This window comes from Callorhinus ursinus, unplaced genomic scaffold (genome assembly GCF_003265705.2).
Source record: "Callorhinus ursinus isolate GAN/ISIS: 27379988/994484 unplaced genomic scaffold, GSC_fseal_2.0 scaffold10, whole genome shotgun sequence".
Taxonomy (NCBI): domain Eukaryota; kingdom Metazoa; phylum Chordata; class Mammalia; order Carnivora; family Otariidae; genus Callorhinus; species Callorhinus ursinus.
Window position 1 is genome coordinate 35,308,223 of NW_027397072.1, and position 26,802 is coordinate 35,335,024.

The 26,802-nt window shown below is 38.7% G+C and overlaps 1 protein-coding gene across 10 annotated transcripts in view; it reads left to right on the forward strand.

The window, feature by feature from the left end:
* MTA3 (metastasis associated 1 family member 3) overlaps positions 1-26,802 on the forward strand; it is a 216,439-nt gene that overhangs the window by 103,328 nt on the left and 86,309 nt on the right. For all 10 annotated transcript variants that reach the window (XR_012379715.1, XM_073897347.1, XM_073897349.1 and 7 more), the window contains 2 exons: positions 22,608-22,671; positions 26,354-26,471. Coding sequence is in view for 9 of the 10 variants with exons in the window: in XM_073897347.1 (XP_073753448.1) it covers positions 22,608-22,671; positions 26,354-26,471 (182 nt within the window). In the remaining variant the exon portion in view is untranslated. The remainder of the gene's footprint in view (positions 1-22,607; positions 22,672-26,353; positions 26,472-26,802) is intronic.

The window sequence follows — 26,802 nt, forward strand, 5'->3', positions numbered from 1 at the left end:
TCTTGCTCAACTTAGTTTACTAAAGGCTTCATAATGGGATTTTATATTGGAGATTTATACTGTGATTACCATATCAGAGCTTTGCACATGTACTGCAGTCAAGTAACCACTAATCCAGATTTTCCCAATCGATGTGCATACCTGTTAGCATCCTGCAGAACAGTGTCCCACAAACACTGTTTTAGGAAATGCTGGTCTTCTCCAGATTCCTAGAATGTTACAGAGTCAGACATTAGAACCCTAGAACTAAAACACAAGATCTGTTTCCCAGGCAGGTGATTCTTGACCTTGTAAAATATATGGCCTTTTATTTTCTTTTGAGGAACTCTGGGATGAAAACTTTATATTTTGTATTACTTAACTCGTATCTGCTCTGCACATTGATGGGAAGCCAAAGTGAAAAAATTCTGTCCCCGGTTTGTAGTTTTGGGGCTTGTGGAGGAATGGTGGTGGTCTTTTATGATATGCTAGTGGTAACATTTAAGCATATATATTTTGGAGGTCTAACAAAATGTTTGAACTCAAAAGGTAGGCAGTTACTGACCGTCAAGGTCAGATAAACTTCAGAAAGTACTTGGCATTTACTTAACCTCAGAGAGACGGCGGGGCGTGTTTCACATAGCGGCAGCGAGTGAGCGTGGCTGTGTGAAGGCGGCCGCATCGGTGCAGGGCACTGTGTGCAAGGGAGGGCTGTGTGGTTGTTCGCCTCATGTTACAGCAAGTTTTTCAGCTTTTGTTCACAGTCGTTACCTAATTCACCTCTCTACTAATCATGATTGCCTTAAAAACTGTTTTTCTAAGGGAAATACAGTATATTAATTTTATTTCAAAAATTGGCCCCTCTTCTTTAGCCCCCAGTGTGGGTATTGAATCTGTCTTTTTTGGCCTAAGACAGGTTTGGAGACTTACTTAAGCTGTAGTTTGGTCCTTGTATTACACACACACACACACACACACACACACACACAGAGACACACCCACCCACCCACCCACCTAGCTCCCAGGACTTTGTACATATTTCTCTTTTCAGAAACGGATCCAGAGTTTCTAAAGCAGAAAATGTATGACAAAGATACTGGAATTCCTCGTGCTCCAAATCTTTTCAGAAATAATTTGAACTCAGTAGTTAACATGATAGCATTGCTTTATTAAGTTTTTAATTTTTTTTAATTTAAAAACATTTTTAAATTTTTATTTTTTTATTTAAATTAAATTTAGTTAACATGTAGTATATTATTAGTTTCATTGGTAGAATTTAGTGATTCATCAGTTGCATGTAACACCCAGTGCTCATTACATCAAGTAGTCCTCCTTAATGCCCATCACCCAGTTACCCCAACCTCTCACCAGCCTCCCCTCCAGCAACCCTCAGTTTGTTTCCTATAGTTAAGAGTCTCTTAGGGCTTGTCTCCCTCTCTGTTTTTATCTTATTTTATTTTTCCTTCCCTTCTCCTATGTTCATCTGTTTTGTTTCTTAAATTCCACGTATGAGTGAAATCATATGGTATTGTCTTTCTCTGACTGACTTATTTCACTTAGCTGATACCCTCTAGTTCCAAAAAGATTTCGTTCTTTTTGGTGGCTGAGTAATATTCCATTGTATATGTATATACCACATCTTTACCCATTCATCTGTTGATGGACACTTGGGCTCTTTCCATACTTTGGCTATTGTGGACATTGCTGCTATAAGCATGGGGTGGATGTGCCCCCTTCGAATCACTATGTTGGTATCCTTTGGATAAATACCTAGTACTGCAGTTGCTGGGTTGTAGGGTAGTTCTATTTTTAACTTTTTGAGCAACCTCTGTACTGTTTTCCAAAGTGGCTGCACCAGTTTACATTCCCACCAACAATGCAAAAGTGTTCCCCTTTCTCTGCATCCTCGCCAACATCTGTCTTTTTCTGAGTTGTTAATTTTAGCCATTCTGACTGGTGTGAGGTGGTATCTCATTGTGATTTCGATTCGTATTAGTCTGATGCTGAGTGATGTTGAACATTTTCTCTCATGTGTCTGTTAGCCATTTGGCTTTATTAGGTTTTTTAGGGGACACTATGTTTAGATTGGCTAGAGATAGTATATTCTGTGTGACTTGGGTCCTTTGCTGCTGGAAAAAATAATCACGCAGGTAATGTAGAAACAGTCATTTTATCTACCAATGGGGGTATTCCAAGAAGTAGGAAAGTAAGCTAATTTTTGTTCAAATAGATGGAACATGAAAACATATTTCATAGTTTTCTTAAAGTTGTATATAACTAATAAATGCTGAAGAGCCATACGCATTTATTACTTAATTGGAAGAAGCTAGAATACAAAGATTCATTTTAAGCTCAAGAAGTAATGTGGCTAGTCGTAAGAATCTTGCCAGAACGAGAATCTGACAAATGGTTTTAAAGAATGTGTCCAAAACATGCAAGTACATTTTTAATTTACCATCCTGATAGCTTAGAATCTGTTTATAAGTAATGTTTCCTTTAACAGATTGCTTGGAATGGAAAAACTAGTAATGTGTTTTTCATTATCCATAAGAACTAAGATAGTATATTGATACATAATTATCAAGACACCCTTGTGCTGAACATAGAAATTACATAGAATACATGATCATTCTTTCAGTCACTGTTGAACGTATTTTCTGAGTATATTCTAGATTAAGGCGTATACTAAGTGCTTGATAAATTAAGATGAGGTCCCCATCTTATAAATTTTTTTTTAAGATTTTATTTATTTATTTGAGAGAGAGAGAATGAGAGACAGAGAGCACGAGAGGGAAGAGGGTCAGAGGGAGAAGCAGACTCCCTGCTGAGCAGGGAGCCCGATGCGGGACTCGATCTCAGGACTCCAGGATCATGACCTGATCCGAAGGCAGTCGCTTAACCAACTGAGCCACCCAGTCGCCCCCCCATCTTATAAATTTAAGGAGTTTACCTGGTGAATTTACTGGCAATTCTTTTGAATTATGATGAAGCATTATAAACATTTGAGGCTTTTAATTTTTGTTGTTTTGTTCTCCAAGTGAGAGGGAGTAGTACAGAGTCACATTTTCTCATCTGTGGCTCTCATATTCCCAACAGCTGAATGGGGCTAGGGGCAGTTTCTGGCCAGAGCACAGAGCTGTGCTAGCCAGCCCTCATGCTGATGTAAACAAGTGCACACTGGAGTGATCTTCACATTTTGCTAATGTTGAAGTCATGCCCTATCTATTTCTGCTGTAACAGGAGAAAATTACTGAAGCCCCATTGTTCTTTGGCAGCAAAGAGGGGTAATTTGGTGAATACTGGCTTTTTATTCTCCAGGGACATTATCAAGTGCCCAGAATTTCCTCAGTGCCGTATGGCATGCAGGAGAAAACCTGACTGGGGCATTCCTGAGGTCCTTTGTACTTTGTGAGCCATAATACTCAGTGGATATTATAAGCTTTTCAAAGTGGCATGGAGACAACTCTTTGTTCCTTCTGATTCCACCGGCAGAGAGAGAGAGAGAGTCAACCAGGACCAGGACAGTTCTGGATAGTTAGTGGTTTACTTTGTGTTCATGAGCTAGGTAGGACTTGAGCAATGAAAATATCTTTGGAACACTTTTGGGGAGGGCAAGGAGAGAGGCAGCTTACTTCCTGCACAGTGCCTGAAGTCATTAGTAATAGATGATATGCTGCATACACTCTGAAGCACTATAAAATTGTTGTGTCAGATGCTAGACCTGTTATGGATTGTATAATGTATAATACTGTATTCAGTCTCATAGACAGACCATGTTTATCAAACTTGGCTTTTAAAAATTCTAACATTCGTTGAACCTTTGTGACAGATGTTATTCCAGTTGCTTTATATGTATTTTATTTGATCCTCACAATGACTTTATAAAGTAGGGCCTGTTATTATCCCCATTTTACAGAAGAGACTGAAGCACAAAAAGGTTAAGTAACTTTTCAGTTTCACGACTTTTACATGGCAGATTGGGAAGTTGAACCCAGACCACCTGGCTGCAGATAGACAGAATTATGATGTGTACATGACTGGAGGTGTTTAAAAAGTGTCAGAAATAAAAGGAAAGCTATTGAGTTACACTGTTGGATGGGTAGGTTCTTTGATATTTTTATTTTTTCACATAATTTTTCCAGTTAGATGTTCAAGTCAAATGGACAAAACTAAATTAAAAATTAAGTTAAACATATAAATAAACTGTACTATTATACTAAAAGATGATGTTACTGTGCTAGATATATAGTAGCAGCTGGGAACTACCTACTTGATTGGGTGCTTAAGTTTATGGATGTGTCTTGTATATGGTCCAATGCCAGTTTTTCTACATCTTGAACACAAAAAGCTTGGCTTTTTAAAAGCTGCTAATTACAGCATTCTGCATGTAATGATTAATGCTTCTTCCCAGCCTCTGGTGCAGGTAGTTTAGTCATTTAAAAAGAGCCAGTCCTTTCCTGTTTGCCAACCTTGGGATCTGGATCACAGCTTTTGAAGTTATGCTTCATTGTGTCTTAAAAGCATTTTCTTAGGTACCTGTTGATTATTGGCCTCAAATATTTCCTGCAGTAAGGGCTTTTGGACCTGATGATTTGTCCTCTTAAGTCTGCCTTGTTATGAAGAGAGAGTGGTGGTAGAGAAACCATTATATCCATGTTGTTAGACCCAACCCTCATTCAGAGCATCACTGGTAAGGATCCTGTCTACTTCATTGCTTAACCTTGTCTGTGTGTTTTAAGAAGTTCAGAGAAGCTGTTCCAGAACCTGAATGTGATGTCAGCAGTAGGATGTCTTTTTTTTTTTTTTAAAGATTTTATTTATTTATTTGAGAGAGAGAATGAGAGATAGCACGAGAGGGAAGAGGGTCAGAGGGAGAAGCAGACTCCCTGCTGAGCAGGGAGCCCCATGTGGGACTCGATCCCGGGACTCCAGGATCATGACCTGATCCGAAGGCAGTCGCTTAACCAACTGAGCCACACAGGCGCCCAGCAGTAGGATACATCTTAAAGACATAAGTGCATCTTAGTGTTCAAGCAGTTCCTTCATGGCAGGGTGCCTCAGAGAAATCCTTACATTCTTATCCCTTTAAACAAAGCTTAGGCTAGGATTCCAGAATATGAACATCACCATCTCATCGTAATCACTCTTCTCGCTCTGTAGAAGATGGGCTGCAACCACAGTCAGTAGGGAGCTTTCCTTGGTTTCAGCCATGTCGTGCTGCTTCTGCATGGTCTCCTCACCTCCAAAATGAAGAGCTTTCTTAATTCAATTGAAAAAGTATCTTGAGCAGCTGATAAAACTCATGGGGTTTATGTATAATTTCTCTAGATGGTTCTAGTCAGACATCATCTTAGAGTGTAAGGTTCTTGAAGGTTGGTGTCTTTATTTTTCTTTTTCCTGCCTACCGGGGAACACAGCACAAAATAGCCAGTCAGAGTTTGAAGCTTGCATTGTTTTCATTTAACTTTCTGTTCTTTTTTTTTTTTTTTAAGATTTTATTTATTTATTTGAGAGAGAGAGAATGAGAGATAGAGAGTAAGAGAGGGAAGAGGGTCAGAGGGAGAAGCAGACTCCCTGCTGAGCAGGGAGCCCGATGTGGGACTCGATCCCAGGACCCTGGGATCATGACCTGAGCCGAAGGCAGTCGCTTAACCAACTGAGCCACCCAGGCGCCCTTAACTTTCTGTTCTTGAAGGAAATAAAAGTCATCAATGGATAATAGAATTATCTCTTCTCAATTATTACTGATCATAAATGAAATTTTAGATTGTGTGCCTCTCTCCTTTCGTGAGAATTAAAGATTGGATGTCTGGAATCACAGGTTACTCAGGACTCTCAGGGGGAGTGAGTTATCAGGGTCAGCGTCAGGCTTGGACCTGGAGGCCTAGGCAGAAGGTAGGACATCGTTTTCATGCACATATTCCCTGTCATTGAATAAAGTGACTTTATGAACAGTATATAGCAATCATGAGAAAGGGAGAGATGGAAGTTTCTAGCAAGCAAGCAGGAGTTACTTGAGGGATGGAGGACCATAGATCTTTTCTTAATCCCCAAGATTAAGGGGATTAAGGGTAAGGAAATAAATAACTCTTCTACACTCAAGTGTTAGTGTAATTAGAAACATCAGATTGTAATATGTGCATATCCTTTGATCTAACAGTTCCATTTTTTGGATTTTATTTAACCGAAGTTCTTGATGCAGGTTTGTAGAGAGATATATACTGATTTGTTTGTTGAAGAATTGTTTTATTTTAGCCAGTAATTTTTACTTTGTGAATAAATGAGATCATTTTCGTTAGTAAGCATGTGTCTGCACATGAATATAAATATGACTTTGGTATTTGATAGGTTTCAGATTTGTTTTAATATTAGAAAATGTAAGCACCTTTCTTTCTTTCTTTTTTTTTAAGATTTTATTTATTCACTTGAGAGAGAGAGAGAGCACAGAGGGAGAGGGAGAGGGAGATGCCAAATTCCCGCTGAGCAGAGAGCCTGTTGTGGGGCTTATCCCAGGACCCTGGGACCATGACCATACGCTTAACCTGTTGAGCCACCCAGGTGTCCCGCAAGCAACTTTCATCTTTATGGTTTTCTGTATTTCAGGTTTTTTTCCTGAAATGAAAACACATTAGACATAGAATGGGAAGAAGTTTATTTTAAGATTTGCAGATTTGGACCTAAGACATAGAGGGAAAATACCATTTTGATTTCATTTTTAACCCTTTCCTTGCTGACAGCATGGCTGGTTCTGACAAAGACAGAATAGATGGAAGCCCACTGAGAACTCCTCTTTACTGCCCTTTCTCCAGTAGCAGTAAGCTAGTGTCATTAACTGTTGTTACCATGTGATAGCAGACCTGTTTCTAATTTAAGGGTACACTTTTCTTGCAAAATGCTGTTTCTTTCAAGAATCATCGTCAGTTCAGAGGTGCCTGGGTGGCACAGTCAGTCAAGTGTCTGACTCTTGGTTTCGGTGTGGGTAGTGATCTCAGGGCATGAGATTGAGCCCCACGTCTGGCTCTGTGCTCAATGCGGAGTCGCTTCGGACTCCCCCGCTCCCCCTCCCAGAAGGTTCTCTCTCACTCTCCCTCTGCTCCTCCCCCCTGCAGGCACACACTCCCTCTCTCTCTTTCAAATAAATCTTTTAAAAAGGAATTATTGTCAGTTTATATTCCCACCACAGTATGTTATGACTATGCCCATTTTGTTGTTCCCTCAATTATTATTGCATATTAAAATTTTAAAGATTTTATTTATTTGAGAGAGTGTGCAAGAGGGGGAGGGGCAGAAGGAGAGGGAGAAGCTGACTTCCCGCTGAGCAGGGAGCCCCATGCGGAACTTGATCCCAGGACCCTGGGATCATGACCTGAGCCGAAGGCAGACGCTTAATTGACTGAGCCACCCAGGCGCCCCTACATATTAAAATTTTAAAATAAACTTATTTGCTGATAATGAAAGAATTATAATTTATTGTTGAAATCTTGAAAATACAGAAACAGGTACACATACAAGCATACACCCTTGTCGTTCCTACATTCAGCACCCCTGACATTTGGGCGTATCGTTCATGCATTTCTCTTTGCTAATCTTTATGTGTGTTGTTGCTTTTGGGCTGGTGTGGCAGAGGCTCTGCATTACCCGTGTGTACCTCCCTCTCTCCACAAGTAGTGCTTGTTCTTCTGCGCCACTCGTGTCATCTTTGCTCTTTCTAGTTTGGTTGGTTGGTTTGTTTTTTGTTGTTGTTTTTTTAAATTTTATTTATTTATTTATTTGAGAGAAAGAGAGCATGAGAGGGGGGAGGGTCAGAGGGAGAAGCAGACTCCCCGCTGAGCAGGGAGCCCGATGTGGGACTCGAGCCCGATGTGGGACTCGATCCCAGGACTCCAAGATCATGACCTGAGCCGAAGGCAGTCGCTTAACCAGCTGAGCCACCCAGGCACCCCTGGTTGGTTTGTTTTTAAATATTTGGGAAATGTGGTTGGAAAAGGAACAATGGAACAGCAGGAGGAGGGGAGGACAGTTAAATAAAGGCTGGAAAAATTCCATTCTTGAGAAGCTGACAGACATGCCTGATAAGTTTGATATATGTGAGGGAGCAGAATAAAAGTAGAGTGAGAATACTTTGTCACTCAGAAAGAGTGCTCATTCAGAAACAAATCCAAGTGTCACCGCCCTGGAATAGGCAAGGATTTCCTGTGATCATGAAGGTACTACTCTCCTATGTTTTCTTGAAGTTTTACTGACCTTTTGTATTTTTTAACCCGCCCCCCCTTTTTTAAAGTAAGTTCTGTACCCAAAGTGGGGCTCAAACTCACGACCTGGAGATCAAGAGTCTCATGCTCCACCGACTGAGCCAGCCAGGTGCCCCACCTTTTGTGTTTAAGTCTGTTTTATGTATATGATGTGAAGAGGGGTCAGAAAACTAGGGTTAAAAAGATACCTTTGGGCTTCTGGGTGACTCAATCGGTTAAGCCTCCGGCTCTTGATTTAAGCTCAGGTCATGATCTCAGGGTTGTGAGATCAAGCCCCGCAGGGTTCCTTACTGGGCGTGGAGCCTGCTTAAGATTCTCTCTCTCTCTCTCTCTCTCCCCGCTCCCAAAAAAGATATAACATTTACAGTGTCATCAAAAAGCATCAGACACCTAGAATAAATCTAAAGAAAGATGTACGAGAAGAAGGAAAGATGTGTAGAAACTACATAGAAACTACAAAGGATTGCTGAAGGAATTAGACTTAAATAAATACAGGATAAGTAAATGCATGACAGTATGTCAGTTTTCCGAAATTGATTCACAGATTCAGTGCTGTCCCAAGGAAAAGCTCAGCAGGTGTGTGTGTGTGTAAGTGTGTGTAAATTGAGAAGCTGCCAAAATTTATGAGAATGGAAAAGACCAAGAACATTGAAAGCAAAGTGTTTTCAGAGCATAGTTTGTGGACTCCTGAGTGTCACTTAGACCTTTTCAGGGGCTTTGTGAGATCAAAACTATTTCATAACAACAGTAAGATGCTACTCACCTTTCCCCGTGTTGATTTTGCAAAAGCAGTTGTGGGTAAACTCAACATGAACCAAGTCAGTGGCACTAAATTGTGCTAGAGTTGTCACTGTATTCCCCTCTGTGCATTTGCAGTAAAACAAAAAACTAAAATAACAAGTTCCACTTAAGAATGTTCTTGACAAAATGGTACAGTTTATTATTTTAATAAATCTCAATCCCTCCTTTCTGTTTTATTTTTATTTTTGGGGGGTGGGGCAGAGGCGGGGAGAGAAACTCAAGCAGACTCTGCACTGAGTGTGGAGCTGGATGCAGGGCTCGATCTAACCACCCTGAGATCGTGACCTGAGCTGAAACCAAGAGTCGGAGGCTTAATTGACTGAGCCACCCAGGCACCACTGATTTCTTAATTTTAGTTTTATGTTTTAATGTGTAATACCTTACAGCAGAAGTTCTCAGCTCTATCAGACTCAACCTCTCTTTTACATATTTTGTGATGCTTCCTATATTATTCTGGAATGAAATTTCTAGATAACTTATTACTATACACATGATACATAATTAGTTTGGTATTGAATTTTGGTTGAAAATGATTTTCCATCAAAATTTTGAAGGAATTACCCTATTGGACTCAGATATCTATTGTCGTTGAATAGTAGTTTTATATCACTTAGATTTTCCATACTTTGCATTATTACCAATTTTTCCCCCCTCTCTTAAATCTTCTTAGAATTCTCTTACCAATAAATAAGAGATATAATTCTCTTAATGTATCCTGAAATTTCAGTGATGCCTCAGTGGTGAGGATATTTGGTAGGCCATTTTAATTGGAAGAACCCAGTCTTCTTTTATAGCCAGGAGTTCTTTTTCTAATATTTCTTTCCATTTTTTTTTCTCTTTCCAGTACTTATATTACTTGTATGTTAGCTCTCCTGGATTGTCTTTGTTTCCTGTCTTTTCTCATATTTTCTGGTTTTGGTTCTGAGCTAATTCTTTTGACTTTTATCTCCTACCACGTTGGGTATTTTAATTTTGCCAACTATATTTTAGATTTTCAGAGGCTCTTTTTTTTGGTCTTCTGAATATTCTTTTTCAGTGGATCCTTTTTTTTTAAGTGTTTGATTCATGAATTATTTAAGTTTATTGGCTAATATCCAGACCTGTGGGAGATTTTCCAGTTCTTTCTGTTACTGATTTCTGGCTTAATTTTACTACTATGACTAGTGAGTCCACTCTATGTAATTTCAGTCTTTAAAGATTTGTTCAGCCATGTTTTCTGGCCCAGCATGTGGCCAATTGTTGTAAATATTCTCTTTATTCCAGAAAACGTTGCATATTGTACAGTTGTTGTGTATAGTGTTCAAGAGTGTTGATGGTAGGGGCATCTGGGTGACTTAATTGATTAAATGTCTGCCTTTGGCTCAGGTCATGATTCCAGGGTCCTGGGATTGAGCCCCTTGCCCCCTCCCCCTGCTCAGTGGGGAGTCTGCTTCTCCCTCAGTTTCTGCTCCTCCCCTTGCTCATGCTCTCTCCATCTTGCTCACTCTCTCAAAGAAATAAATCTTTTTTAAAAAAGGTGTTGATAGTATTGTTTAGTAAAAAAAAAATGTGTCATCTACACTTACTGTGGTGAGCATGGCACAGCATATAGAATGTTGAATCACTATGCTGTACTTTTTTTTTTTTTTTTAAGATTTTATTTATTTGAGAGAGAGAGCACGAGCAGGGTGAGGGGCAGAGGGAGAAGTAGCCTCCCTGTTGAGCAAGGAGCCAAATGCGGGGCTTCATCCTGGTACTCCAGGATTATGACCTGAGCCAAAGGGAGACACCCAACCGACTAAGCCACCCAGGTGCCCCTATGCTACTTTTCGAAACCAACACATTATATGGCAACTGCTCAATGCAGGCTATTTTTGTTATGAATGCAGTATTGCACAAATCTTTTTTAAAAATTCTAATTTGTGTCTTCAGAGTTCTCTTTTCTTGCTTAAACCACCTCTTTCCTCCAGATTCAGTTTTTTACTTTTTGTATTCATCTTTTGTGCTGTAGTCTTTCCTCAGGTATTAGGTGATTTATACCTGTCTGTTTTTAAAACTAAGGGAATAACGGCAAAGCCAATCAGGAATTCTGTTCATGTGGTCCGACTTTGTTGGTAAGCTTCCTGTTAGGATGTGTAGTTGGTTTTACTAGGACCTTTCCTTAAAGAAGACTAGAATTTTTTTACGGCTCTGCCAGGTAGATCAGTTCCATCTTTCCTAGCATCAGCTATTTTTAAGCATATTTTGGGCTTTGTCTGGTTGTATTAGGTAAAACCACCAATGCCATGTTTAATAGTAATGTGTAGGGTGGGCATTTGTGTCTTGTTCCTAATTTTAGTGTTTCCCTGTTAAATGAAATGCTCATCCTGAACTTTGGTTTACTGCTCAGTCCCTTTTATCTGTCATTGTCTTCCAGAATTTTCATGAAATCTTTGAAACCATCCTGGGTGATGGCTTCTTTTTGAGTGATTTTAGGTTCTTTTATTTCTAACTCTCTTACTTTCATTTTAAAGGCGTCTCAGAAAAGAGATAAACATTTGAGCTTTGCCTGTCATTTAATTCATTATTCTGTTGAGACTCTAAAAATACCACCCTCCCCCCCTCATTAGAATGCTGTTAAACTTCTCTCAATTAGGTCACTAAAAAATACAGTTTACAGTATTGGGACTCGTCTCTTTGTGTCTTTGTCAAGTAGAGTTATCAAACTGTTTGGGAAATGCATTGTGACTCTGGTAAGTTTATTCACCATTGAAAAAACATTTCCATCCATTTTCAAAAGTTGGAATTTGAAAAAATTTTTGATTCATGTTTTACCTAGAGCAAATAATATTTGAAGGTAAAATTTTTGTTTAGGTGGTCATACATATCAGAAACTAATGAATGAACAGAAAATGTGTATCTATAAGCAGAGTTGTTTTTTTAAATAAAAACTGCCCCAGAGACTGCAAAGCTATAGTTAGTAGATGAGAGTTGATGGGAATAGATTGCCATAGTGAGTTTATGAATTGGCATGGTTGGGGATAGTATATCCATATATGGCTTGAAGTAAATTGGTATCCAAAAGCAGTGGATAATATAGCAAATTTTTTTTGTTGTCTAGATCACAGAAAACTGATCTGCCCCCCTCCTTTTAAAAATATAAAACATTTGGTTGGAAGGACAAACATTGTTAAAATGTCTATACTGCCCAGAATAATCTACAGATATAATGCAGTCCCTATCAAAATACCAACAGTATTTTTCACAGAACAAGAACAAACATCCTCAAATTTGTATGGAACCACCAAAAGACCTCAAATATCCAAAACAACCTTGAAAAAGAAAAACAAAACTGGAAGTATCACAATTCCAGACTTCAAGTTATATTACAAAGCAGTAGTACTTAAAACAGTATGGTACTGGCATAAAAGTAGACACATAGATCAGTGGAACAGACTAGAAAACCCAGAAATAAACCCCTAATTACATGGTCGATTAATCTTCGACAAAGGAAGAATAAATATGCAATGGGAAAAAGTCTCTTCAACAAATGGTATTGGGAAAACTGGACCGCTAGCTACGTGCAAAAGAACAAAACTGGACCATGTTCTTTTGCCAGATACAAAAAAATAAAATCAAAATGGATTAAAGACCTAAATGTGAGGCCAGAAACCATAAAAATCCTTGAAGAGAGCACAGGCAGTAATTTCTCTGACATCAGTCGTAGCACAATTTTCCTAGATGTGTCTCCTGAGGCAAGGGTAATAAAAGCAAAAATAAACTATTTAGGAATAAATCAAAAAGATTTTTGCACAGTGAAGGAAAAAATCAACAAAACTAAAAGGCAGCCTGCTGAATGGGAGAAGATATTTATACATGACATATCCAATAAAGGATTAATATCCAAAATATATGAAGAACTTTTACAGCTCAACACCCTGAAAATAGATAATCTGATTAAAAATGAGTAGAAGACATAAACAGACATTTCTCCAAAGAAGACATGTAGGTGACAACAGACACATGAAAAGATGTTCAGGGGCGCCTGGGTGGCTCAGTCGGCTGGGTGTCTGCCTTTGGCTCAGGTCATGATCCTGGAGTCCTGGGATCGAGTCCTGCATTGGGCTCCTTGCTCAGCGGGGAGGTGGCTTCTCCCTCTGCCTGCCACTCCCCCTGCTTGTGCGCACGCTCTCTCTCTCACAAATAAATAAAATCTTAAAAAAAAAAAAAAAGAAAATATGTTCAATATCAGTTATCAGCAGAGAAATGCAAATTGAAACTGTACCTGTCAGAGTGGCTAAAATTAAAAACTGAAGAAACAAGGGTTGGTGAGGATGTGAATAAAAAAGGAACCCTCTTGGGACACCTGGGCAGCTCAGTTGGCTAGGTGTCTGCCTTCGGCTCAGGTCGTGATTCCAGGGTCCTGGGATTGAGTTCCATGTTGGGCTCCTTGCTTGGTGGGCAGCCTGCTTCTCCCCCTGCCTCTGCCTCCCCCCTTGCTTGTGTGCTCTTCTCTCTCTGATAAATAAATAAAATCTTAAAAAACAAACAACAAACAACAACAAAAAACCCCTTCTCTCAAAAAATCAGGGAAAAGAACCCTCTTGCAGTGCTGGTGGGAATGTGACTGGTGCAGCCACTTTGGAAAACAGTATGGAGGTTCCTCAAACAATTAAAAAGAGAATTACCCTGTGGTCCAGTAATCTCACTACTGGGTATTTACCTAAAAAATAGAAAAACACTAATTCAAAGGGATACATGTACCCCTATGTTTATTGCAGCATTATTCACAATAGCCAAACTATGGAAGCAGCCCAAGATAGGTGAATGGATAAAGAAGATGTGATATGCATGTATACATACACGCGCACACACACGCATGCACAGGAATATTACTCGATGAAATCTTGTCATTTGCAACACCATGGAGCTGGAGGATATAATGCTAACTGAAATAAGTCAGAGAAGGACAAATACCATATGATCTCACTCATGTGGAATTTAAGAAACAAAACAAAAGAGCAAAGGAAAAAAAGACAAACCAAGAAATAGACTCTTTATATGGAGAACAAACTGATAGTTACCAGAGTGGGGTGGGGTGGGGGATGGGTGAAATAGGTGAGGGGATTATAGCACATACTTGATCATGATGAAAAAAATAAAATAAAAAAATGTAAACATTTGGGGAGGATATGTAATATATTGACATGGCTCCAAATCAAAATATGGGGTTCAAAATCAAAATACGGGGTACACAGTAAAATTTCTCACTCCTTATACAGTCCCCCAGCCCATCACTGTTTCTAGAATCTTATGTATACTTCCAGAAACATTTCATGCACATAGACGCAATGAGGTGTGTATGTTTGTGTTTGTAGTAAGTCATGTAGTAAATTACAACACTATTAGGTTGTACGTTGTGAACACACTATAAAGGCACTTACATGAGTTGTGTCTTTCCACAGTAAGCTTTATTCAGTCAGAGCAAGGTTGACATACTTGTAAAGCACGTTTGGCATTCCAGACTCAGCGACATTTCACTCTGCATTCAGCTTGCCTTCATACAGGGCACATAAAGCAAAGCACAGAACAAGGTCATACAGCAGACAAGATACGGTAAGGGGTCAGAAGTTAGCGAACCAAACGCCAAGCCAGTCTGTGAGCGCGCAGTTGAGATGAGGCCTTGGTCCCATCCAGGTCAGCTCTTGGTGCTTACTGCTTATTATGTTCAACCAGTGGAGGATCTGTGTTGTGGTCAGGGATCAATTGGGCCGAGCTTTCAGGGGCAGTGGCCTTTTTAATGCGGTCAGACATGGAAGCATTAATATCTGGAGAGTCTGTTTGCTGCAAAAGTCCTTCCTTTTTAAAGGAGTATAGTCAGTCTTGGGCCTTTGCAGGCCTCTTCTAGTTGTACTGATTATCAGCCCTCAGTTCTTCCCGGCTCTCTTGGCTTTGCTGGTTATCAGTTTTGGATGCCATCAGCCCATGCTGGTTTTGGTGATATCTGGTCTTAGCTGTAATGCCCTTGGCTGCTTACGTCATTACTTGACATGAGTCACTGCCTGACATGAGTGACTCCATCTTACTCTTTACATTGTGCTTTTTAAATAAAATTATTTTGGTCATAATTCCATATCTGATAGTAAAGATCTGCTTCCTTCTTTAGCTGTTTTATATGTCTTAATTTATTTAATCGTAATTGATAAATACTTGGCTCATTTTAGCCTTTTGCTGTTAAAACTAATCCTGCAAAGAATAAACTTGTTCATGTGTCACTTCACACATGTGATTGTGAGAGGAGATGTACAAAATAAATTATACCAAGTAAAATAGATGAAAATGTCCTAATTATGTTTTCTGGATTTTGTATTTATTCATGTTTCTGTGTTGGTCAAAGCAGGGAGATTCAAGTGAAAAAGGATTTGTGATTTGTTTTTTTTGTTTTTTGGGTTGTTTTACCCCTTAGGGATTTGTAATTTGTAAATTTAGGTCTGTTGAGGCCTTTTTTGTCATCTTCAGGGAAAACAACAACAAAAGATGCTAAGTAAGCTCTATGCCCAATGTGGGGTTTGAACTCACAACCCCGCATGCTTTACTGACTGAGCCAGCCAGGCGACCTGAGAAAAGTTTTTAAAAGACTTAATGTTTATTGAAAAATAGGTAGTGATGCTAACATAGCACTCCACTTAAATTGGCAGACTCTTCAGTTAAGCTATTAATGTTAAAGGAACTTAATTTGGAATCTAAAGATTCTAATAAAGGCAGTTTTCTTCCTGTTCAGATTTTTATTATGCCAATGTTTTTATTTTAAGGTGTTAGATTTTTGCAATTTTATTGCTATTTGTAAACAAAATTTGAATTAGCCAAAAGGGTACTGTTGATGACTACAAGTAGTGCTGCTTAAGAAACTAACATAAGAGGGGTGCCTGGTAGCTCAGTTGCTACCATCTCATCTAGCTCTTGGTTTCAACTCAGGGCATGATCTCATGGGTCATGGGATTGAACCCCACATTGGGTTCCCCTCTCAGTGGGGAGTCTGCTTGAAGATTCTCTCCCTCTGCCCCTCCCCCTGCTCACGCTCTTGTCCTTGCTTTCTCTCTAAAATAAAATAAATCTAATAAAAAAGGAAACTAACAAGGCAGTTAATTACTTAGTGTGCTTAAGCTTATAGGATTGCTTAGTAGAAGAATGTGAGGAAAAATACAGTGAGGAGAAAAATCATACACAATTTAACATTTTAAAGTCTACATGTTTAGCACACTTTTTTTTTTTTTTAAAGATTTTATTTATTTATTTGACAGAGAGACAGTGAGAGAGGGAACACAAGCAGGGGGAGTGGGAAAGGGAGAAGCAGGCTTCCCGCTGAGCCGGGAGCCCGATGCGGGGCTCGATCGCAGGACCCTGAGGATCATGACCTGAGCCGAAGGTAGTTGCTTAACCAACTTAGCCACCCAGGCGCCCCTAGCACACTTTTTCTTGAATGTTGTCTTTGTATGGTATAATCTTTACTTTGAAATGATTTATCCTCTATGGGTTCCTTCTCTGACTGGAGTCCCAGTGCAGAGAAGCACTGGGCTGGATGAAAGTATATTCTATTCTACATGTTGTCCCAAGCTCTGGTGTTCCACAGAGTTGTGGAAATGCCTGTGAGATTTTTCTGGTAATCAGAATGATTTGTCATACTGTGCTAGGAAAGAGGATCTTCCTAATACCTACTGCCTTCTCTTGGACATCCCACTTTCTCCTAGCTATAAAAGGGAAAAGTGGCACCAAGAGAAGGATTTCTCCCTCCTTGAATTCCTCTTTTACAGTTTGATTCATATTTGTTATCAAATCTCCAGAATCGGATTAAAGTTTTGTTGCTTTGGTTTTCTCCACATGCCACAGACAGAATGAGCTTTTCAGAACACGACTTGTCATTTTTCTTTGCAGAATCCATTGATCTATCACATTAAACCCAGACTTCTCCTCTTGGCTTTTTATTCCTTTACCTTACCTACTCAAACAGCTGTTCCAGGTTTTGTTTTGTTTTTTTCTTCTTCAATTTTTATTTCTTAACATCTGTTAAAGCAGTATTAACAGAAAATATATCTTTGAATAGAAATGTTTAACGTCCAGATTTTTTTCTCTTTTTTGGGTCCTTTTTTTTTTTTTTTAAAGATTTTATTTATTTATTTGAGAGAGAGAATGAGAGATAGAGAGCACGAGAAGGAAGAGGGTCAGAGGAAGAAGCAGACTCCCTGCTGAGCAGGGAGCCCGATGCGGGACTCGATCCCAGGACTCCAGGATCATGACCTGAGCCGAAGGCAGTCGCTTAACCAACTGAGCCACCCAGGCGCCCTTTTTTGGGTCCTTTTTATAGTCTAAAGATCTGTAAGATCGTATTCTTTAACTTATGTAGAGAGTACTCCAGTGTTTGTTTCTTAAGAATATACTTAAGAGGGGTGCCTGGGTGGCTCAGTTGTTAAGCGTCTGCCTTCGGCTCAGGTCATGATCCCGGGGTCCTGGGATTGGGCCCCACATCAGGCTCCCTGCTTGGCGGGAGGCCTGCTTCTCCCTCTCCTACTCCCCCTGCTTGTGTTCCCTCTCTCGCTGTGTATCTCTGTCAAATGAATAAATAAAATCTTTAAAAAAAAAAAAGATATACTTAAAACTGGTTCGGAGGCGCCTGGGTGGCTCAGTTGGTTAAGCGTCTGATTCTTGGTTTCAGCTCAGGTCATGATCTCGGGGTCTTGGGATCGGGCCCCACGTTGGGCTCTGTTCTCAGCACAGGTTCTGCTTCAGAGTCTTTCTCCCTCTCCCTCCCACACACACTCTCTCTCTCTCAAGTAAATAAAATCTTTAAAAAAGAAAGAAAACTGTGGTTCATCAACTGTAGAGCAGTGGTTCTCAACCAGGGACTGTTTTGTCTCCTGGGGGCCATTCAACAAAGTCTGAACAGTTTTGGCTGTCTCAGCTAGGTGTGGGGGTACTACTGTTGTCCAGTGGGTAGAGGCCAGGGATGCTGCTAAACACTCTGCGTGCATAGGACAGCCCGCCACAGCGAAGAAGTACCTGGCTTCATATGTTAATAATGCCAAGGTTGAGAAAACTTGGTGTAGACTCATGGTAAATAATCTTTGCTTCCTTGGTATATGTATTATTTATACAAATGTATGCACTTTGTTTAATTAGGCTCCATTTTTACTTTAAATTTAAATTATATTATTTTTAAAAGTCAAATATATGTATATACTTATAATATCCAAGGCAGTCATAAGCCTAGTTCCCCCTTCACAGTCATTTTCGACTTTTCTCTGTGACTTCTGTATTAATACCACTTTCACACTGCTACTATTACTTTTTCAATTTTCTAAATCTCTCTTTACTCTCTTCTCTTTAACTTTCCTTCGTTTTCCCGATATATCACAACATTTTTTAAACTTAACAATCATTCATTGTATTTTATGAACATGTAAGGTTTTTTTTTTTAAGATTTTATTTATTTATTTGAGAGAGAGAATGAGATAGAGAGAGAGCATGGGGTGGGGTGTAGGGTCAGAGGGAGAATCAGGGAGCCCGATGCGGGACTCTATCCCGGGACTCCAGGATCATGACCTGAGCCGAAGGCAGTCGCTTAACCAACTGAGCCACCCAGGCGCCCTATGAACATGTAAGGTTTGCCCACGTATTCTTTCTTATACAACCTTTTGCTCTCCTTGAACTTAATTGTTTTGCCTTTCTTTTAGGTTAGTTGTTTTTTTTTTTTTTAGATTTTATTTATTTTTTGACGGAAAGAGACAGAAATCGGGAGCACAGGCAGGGGGAGTGGGAGAGGGAGAAGCAGGCTTCCCGCCGAGCAGGGAGCCCGATGCAGGGCTCAATCCCAGGTTAGGACCTGAGCTGAAGGCAGACGCTTAACGACTAAGCCACCCAGCTGCCTCCCAGCATTGTTTTTATATGAGAAAATGTCCAGAATCCAGAGCAACTGTAAGACTCATAAGGCTATTGAGAAAAATGCCTTTTTAAAAACATTTATTCGAGAGAGCGCGTGCGCCCGTGTGCGCATGCGCATATGGGTGAGTGTGTGGGAGGGGCAGAGGGAGAGGGAGAACCTCAAGCCGACTCCCTGCTGAGCCTGGGTTTTTTTTTTTTTTTTTTCCCCTCCCCCCTTGCAGGACTCCCATCTCTCCAGCCAGAGATCATGACCTGAGCCGAAACCAGGAGTCCGAGGCTTAACTGACTGAGCCACCCAAACACCCTGAAAAATACCCTTTTTAATGAAAACATAGTCTTTCATTGAACAAGGAATGTGTTTAGTCAGACCCTGCATCTTTACTAGTGGTTTTCAAGTTCACTGTGCTTAACGATCAGCTGGTGATGCTTGTTTTCCATGTAGATTCCTTGATCCCTCCCCGAGATATTTGGATTCAGTAAATCTGACTAAGGATCACCTGGTGATACTTCTCAATCAAATGGATTTCTTGATCCCTCCTGGGGATATTTGGCCTCAGTAAGTCTGGTGTGGCACTAAGAAATTTGCATTTTCCTAAGCAGGGACCCTAGTGGTCCTATACCATTCTACAAGCTGCAGTGGTCTGAAACCCAGAGTCTTCAGGCGCTGGGGAAATGGATACTCATTAAAACTTCCTCTTTCATTTATACAAATAGGTAACATCTTTAAATAAAAGAAATATATAACCTGTGTGCACATTTTTACATGTGGTGTTTGAGTCTGTAGCGTGATACTGAACATCCTGTTAAGCAGATAGCAAGCCGATCAGCACCTGGCATTAAACATGGGACTGTGTTATATCATAATTATTTATTCACATCTCTCTCTATCCTAGCACCCTGAGCAATCTCTGAAGCAGACAGAGTATGATCTTTTTCAATTATCAGTGGGAAAGTATGTTGTCTCTATGGAAATTTTGTGTTGCTGTATAGTTCCTTGTAGAAAAGCAGTATGAATAATTATATAGGCCTGCAGTGATCTTTCTTTGTGTTAAGATCTTTAATGTATTTTATATTTATATCCTGTTTGGATATCTTTATTCCTTAAGGATTAAAGTGTGGTGGAAGAGAACATTTAGGATCATTACTTGAGATTCAGCATCAAGCAACTGGGTTATCTATATTACAGTTTGATAATAGTTCCTTTGGTTTGGGGTTAGCTTAAAATTTATCATATTTTTTTTTCTGTGAGCCAAGATTGGTTCAGCATAAAAGAAACCAGCACTTTAAGTCTTTTTATTTTTTTTTTAAGATTTTATTTATTTGACAGAGAGAGAGACAGCGAGAGAGGGAACACAAGCAGGGGGAGTGGGAGAGGGAGAAGCAGGCCTCCCGCGGAGCAGAGGGAGCCTGATGCGGGGCTTGATCCCAGGACCCTGAGATCATGACCTGAGCCGAAGGCAGACGCTTAACGACTGAGCCACCCAGGCGCCCCTTAAGTCTCTTTTTAAACTACTTTTATCAGCAACTCTTGGCGTGGTGTAGTACATGTGTTAATTACATATTCATATTTACTTCATAAAATAATTCTGACTCAATCTCCTGCTTTGTTAGCTGTTAGTATATGTACTTAAATATTTTAAGTGTCAGATTTTCATTTTTAATTTGGGAGCAAATTCATAGCTACAGTAAAGGAAATTTAAAAATTAAATCACCTATTATTTTTTCATCTTTGCATAAAAGCTACATTCCCCCAAATAATTTATATTTTAGATTGGCTGGGTATCCTCTTGATTTTGTAATCATGTTGTATCTCTAAAACAGTATATAATCAGCATTTCGTTATCTCCTAATGCAATTATGAAAATAATGGTTTGATGATTCCGTTTAAATCCTCTTGTCATTTCAGACAGTATGGAGGAGACTAATGCTGTATTGTTTGTATGAATTTTCAATGTCTGTTAACCCTTAACATCCAAATGGCTCTTAAAGAAAGTGGTATCTATTAAAATAACATTCAGCTTTTGCTCCTTTCCATTAAAAAAAAAAGACAAACACACCCAACTTTAGAGAACTTTAAAACCCAAGATTTTATTTCTTCTAGGTGATTAAGTATTAAATGTTAGAAATACTGCTCTGTCAGCTGTTAGGCAAAAAAAGTAACTGAAGCCTATTTTTAGAAAGCCCATTTGGTGCGTAAGCGCGCTGCATGTGTGAGGAGCACACATGCACAGGCCACGGAAGCTCTTCCGTGGCAGCTATAGATAGTGCAAGCCTCAGCAGAACAGTTTCCCCACCCATAATTCTGTCCTTCCTAAGAGCCTGTCAGGTAATTGTGGACTGTGAGTGGTGTTATATGCTCTGAGGTAATCATGTTAATTTTTCTGCTTCAGTAATATACACGAATAAAATTAGTAAAACCAAAAACCCTTATAACTCTCACTAAGCAAATTAGAGACTTGACAGGGTAATATGGAAAGAACACATGCTCTCAGAAGTCTTTTGAAGTGATATTAACTAGAGCTGATTACCAGAAAAAGATGTTTTTATGAGGGGAAAATTTTTTTCAAATATAAGGGACGTACATTTGCAAAATGTTTAGTAAAGTATAATTTTTGACCTATGTGTTAGCATTTTACGTTTTGTTTTGCTTTTGGTAATTTTTTCCTTTGAATTGTTTTCCACTCTGATATTCCAACAGCTTGTTCTTTTAGTTTCCCATTCGATGTATATGTGATGTATTTGGTTTTGTTTTTTGCTTGTCATTTTTGTGGGGAGCAAGCAGTGACCTTTGTTTAGAAAATCAAATGACATTATGACATTTAAAAAATTTTTTGTGAGTCCTGACCAGTTCTCTATAACTTGAATCATCTCTCAAAACTCTCCTGTCAAATTTGTGGCTCTACAGAATTTTTCAAGCTAGTGAGAATAATTATAAATGTGTTTGTAATAAATGCCTCTACCGGGATAACCTTAATTTTTCTCAAGTCTAGACAAGCCTTTTTTTTTTTTTTTTTAAATAGACCTTCATTTTCAAACTCACACCCAGGGCTATGATCAAAGGTAAATGCCATCAGACTGCAGGGTCTGTAAATCTGTAGATCTTTATTTTGCCCTTTACTTTATAGCAGTGTATTTAAATTTTAACTAGGCTTTAGAGCAATGTCAATAAAGGTAAGTCAGTTAATCTTGATATGAATGTGTATTAGTTTTAGGTTCTCGTATGCATTGGCTACTTAAAAAAATCCAAAGATTATTTTAGGTACCGGTTTGCACAGTGAAGTCTATCTAAAGTCTCTTTTTATAAAATCGCTTCGTATTAACTCTTTATAGATTCAGAAACTCACTTCTGATTTGAAGGTTTCATTGTAACCTTTTTTTTTTTCTGTAATAGTTAGGAAATACCTATCAAGTGTTTATGTTTTAAAGATTTACTGCCTAACACAGTTCCTTCCACAGGTTAGCCTCACAGTAAATATCTACAGACAGCCCTATTTTATTAGGTTATGCAACACCAGGATTGTAAAGCAAGTATAAGTATATACGTTTATGTGTATTCCTAATTGCCATCTAGTTTCTTAATATCAACTTTACATTCTGCATATTCGTAACTTTGTATGTGTCATCACTGTGACGGTGAGGTGGCCTTTCTTACATTTATTCACTTTTTCCCTCTTTCAACAGGGGAAAATGCAGTGTTGCCCTTCTGAATGAGACAGAGTCAGTATTGTCATATCTTGATAAAGAGGTAATTCACAATTACACTTGTTTTGTGTGTCCCCCGTGGACCCCCGCCCCGATTTCACCTGAAGCCCATACCTTTGAGTTTATTTCTTCTTGCACCAAATTATTGCACCAGGAGAGCAGCATTATATAAAAGTATAATGACTAGAATACATTTAGATAATTTTATTTTTCTGGTTAACTGAGGTAACATTTGGCAAAAACTTCTGTTTTTTTTCCAGTTGGTAATGAAAGGCTTTATACAGTATGATGATTTAGCTGGTAGTAGAACTATTTTTGGCTTTATGAAACAAGTGACTTTCGTATACTTGGTACTCCTCCCTGTTTTTTTGTTTTTGTTGTTTTTCAAATAAACAGTTTTTCTTTTAGACTTTTTCCAGATGAGATCTTAAATGGTGGTCTGCTTTCTTTCCTAAAATCCCAATAAACGTTGTCAACTAAAAATGTTTCTTTCTGTAAACTTCAACAAGAAACATTTTAAACATTTTTTAACAAGTTGAATGAGAGCATATGCTTCATTGGAGGGAGGAAATTCCTCTAAAGAGAATACTCCACAACGGGAAAATTTCTACTGTTGATGTTTTAGTATTTAACCTTTATAGTTTCATGGTATTTTTGTTTTCCCAAATCTTTATTTTTTGTACATATGTGTGTATATGTACTTTATATATGTGTGTGTATGTTTTTAAAGAATTAAAGGGATATATTTTCTTTGAAAAAAACTTTATTATACTTAAAAGTGTCCCCTCATCTCAAATGAAGAAAGCATAACTACAAAAGATTGATGCAGACAAGTGAAACTATTGTACATTAGAAAATATAATAGAGAAAATTAAGAGGAAGTAAATATTCAAGGCAGAAAAAAATGCTGATAGTCTTTATAACTTACACGTATGAAATTTAGAAAAGAAGGTAGTAGTGTTTGTCAGGCAGCATATGGATAATAATATGCATAAAGATAATGCTCAGAAATTAGCCTTAGTTCACAGAAGCAGAAATAAAAGGAGGAAACATTGAGTATGTTTCAGTGTATTTTACTGGTGTATTTGGCTCTTAAGACAGTGTAATTTTTTAATTTTTAATTTTTTTTAAAGATTTTATTTATTTATTTATTTGACAGAGAGACAGGGAGCATAAGCAGGGGGAGTGGCAGGCAGAGGGAGAGGGAGAAGCAGGCTCCCCGCTGAGCAGGGAGCCTGATGCAGGGCTCGATCCCCGGACCCCAGGATCCTGACCTGAGCCAAAGGCAGACGCTTAACAGACCGAGCCACCCAGGCGCCCCTTAATTTTTAATTTAAAAAAAAAAATTTATTTTTAAGTAATCTCTGCACCCAACGTGGGGCTCGAACCTACAACCCTAGGATCAAGAGTCACATGCTTTACCGACTGAGCCAGCTAGGTTCCCCAACAGTGTGATTTTTTTAAAAGTGATATTTTTGCCTTCTAATTTGTTATTAGCAATTTCTATATGCTAAGGATGGTAGGAGATGAAAATTTGCAAAGGTCTTTAGGATTTTTTTCCTGTCCACTGATTTTTAAGCACTTGGTCCTGCATCAGTCTTTGGGAGAGGAACTGACGTCTCTGGCAGTGTATTTGAGGAAACTTTTTTTTATTCAGAGGGAGTTTAGTAAAAATAAAACTGCTTATGTTCTTTTTTCAATTTGAAAAACACTTTTTTTTTTAAAACTTTTTACTGTTTTATCTGTTATAAGACCATCCTTGAGAAAGTCTGGTTTTTAAAATACTGAGATTGGCATATTTGAAGATGGTAACTCAAAGGACAACTTTCTAATCATGATTTTTTACTTCTTGAAAAATTATATTTACATTTTAAACAATTCCCCATATCAGGCAGCACATATAAATTTAGAGAGAGCGCATGTGAGCGAGTGCAAGCAAGGGGAAGGGCAGAGGAAGAGAGAGGGGAGAGAGAATCTTAAACAGACTCCACGCTTAGCACAGAGCCTGACGTGAGACTCGATCTCACGACCCTGAGATCATGATCTGAGCTGAAATTAGGAGTCAGTCGCTTAATTGACGGAGCCACCCAGGCACCCCAAATTTAAGGAGTCTTAAGCAACCTATGTGACCCTAAATAATAATTTCATCTCATTTTACTGTCAAGTATGGCAAAATCCTATTTTTATAGAACACTATGCTAACATTTTTCACAATAAAAGTGACCAGAAGTGTGTCCTCTTTTAAAGCCGATGGCATGCCAGTGGTAGTAGCTCTAGTTACCTACTAACATGCTTTGTTGCTTCTGTCTTCAGAAACACATAATTCTGATTACATATTGATCACCCCCATCAACCTGTTAAGCAGGTTGATTTATATATTCTGCAGATTTTTCTTTTCCCTAGGTAGCATTTTTTATATGCATGAATTGTCACATTGTTGTGTCTTCTTAGCAGTTTTATTGTTTAAGCTTTTCTTCTGACAGTGACCCATGATTAAAACACAGTGCAGAGTTTCTGATGGGATGGTATTGCCTTGTCCAGTTCTCTCCTTTCCCTTTATCACAGTCTGTAACATCCTGAAAGGAGAAAGCTTTACAGTCTGGCAGGTTATCTCTTATTTGCAGCTTGCTCACCAGGGTCTTGGTAAAGTGCTGATGGCAGAAACAGGCCCCTCCAAGATATAATGCCGAGAGTCATGCAGTAGATGACCCTCAGAGTCATAGCAGGAAGCAGGAACAAGACTTTATAAGACATCCAGTGGTTTTGCAGTATTCAGCAAAGGCCTGGTGGCCTGGCCATTTTATCCTTTAGGCTCAGTAACTAGGGCCTTTTTGCATTTTATTTATTTATTTTTTTTTTAAAAAGATTTTATTTATTTATTTGAGAGAGAGAGAGAATGAGAGATAGAGAGCACGAGAGGGAAGAGGGTCAGAGGGAGAAGCAGACTCCCTGCTGAGCAGGGAGCCCGATGTGGGACTCAATCCCGGGACTCCAGGATCATGACCTGAGCCGAAGGCAGTCGCCTAACCAACTGAGCCACCCAGGCGCCCCCTTTTTGCATTTTAAAGGACCTTTAAAAGTTAGTGGGTGTACTGGTAGTGGTAGGTTTAATTATGTATATATACCTATTTATATATAAATATGAGTGCTTCAGGATTTAAAAGAGAACTGCAGAATTAGAATTAATAAATGTTTAAATAATACGGTATGACATTTTAATTAGTAAACTGCGTGTAAGCTCAACTCTTCTAAACTTTATTTAATGTGAGATGTGTATTCATTCTATCATTTTGATAAAATGTGGATGGACACTTTAAAAGTAACGGTGCCTGGTGTCCTCATTATTTGTTGTGGTATGGGCTTTAGAGATTGAAATGATTGCTCGATTTCAGGTGACTTACTTTGACTTAAAGCTTAGCTTTGCTAGCTTTTCAGAATCTTGTTTTAGAGCAATTACATGGTTTTCTTTTAGACTAAAAGGAACAACAAAGCTTTATAGTCTACCTTTGTTGTAAGCTGTTTATTTTTGCTTGATTTAATTTTATGCTGTTTTACATGATGACAGTAACATCGTTTTTTTCTTCAAGATCTATGAATTTATTCACCAAAATGAAATCTTACTCTCTGAAGTTTATGATTTCATTATCATGACATTGGCCTTATTGCTTTATAAAAAGTGGAAGGAATTAAGTTTACCTAAATATTTTCTGTCATTTTTTTTTCAGGACACCTTTTTCTACTCATTGGTCTATGACCCTTCAGTGAAAACACTGTTAGCTGACAAAGGTGAAATCAGAGTGGGGCCTAGATATCAAGCAGACATTCCAGAGATGCTCTTAGAAGGTATGTTTTCCTTTGGGTTTCAAGTCCTGTGAAAACAAATGTGTCTTGAAACTCAAATATTCTTTTCCTCATCTGGGAAAGGAAACTTTTAGGCTGAAGTTTAAAAGTTGTAAGTTCTTCCACTTACAAAAATACAACAAATAGCAACAGAAAATAATTTGAGCAGTTGTTTATTTATTTTACATTTTAAGGAGTTTTCTGGCTGTGTTTTCCTTTATTTAATTTTTTTAAATTTTTTTATTATGTTAATCACCATATATTACATCATTAGTTTTTGGTGCAGTGTTCCATGATTCATTGTTTGTTCATAACACCCAGTGCTCCATGCAGA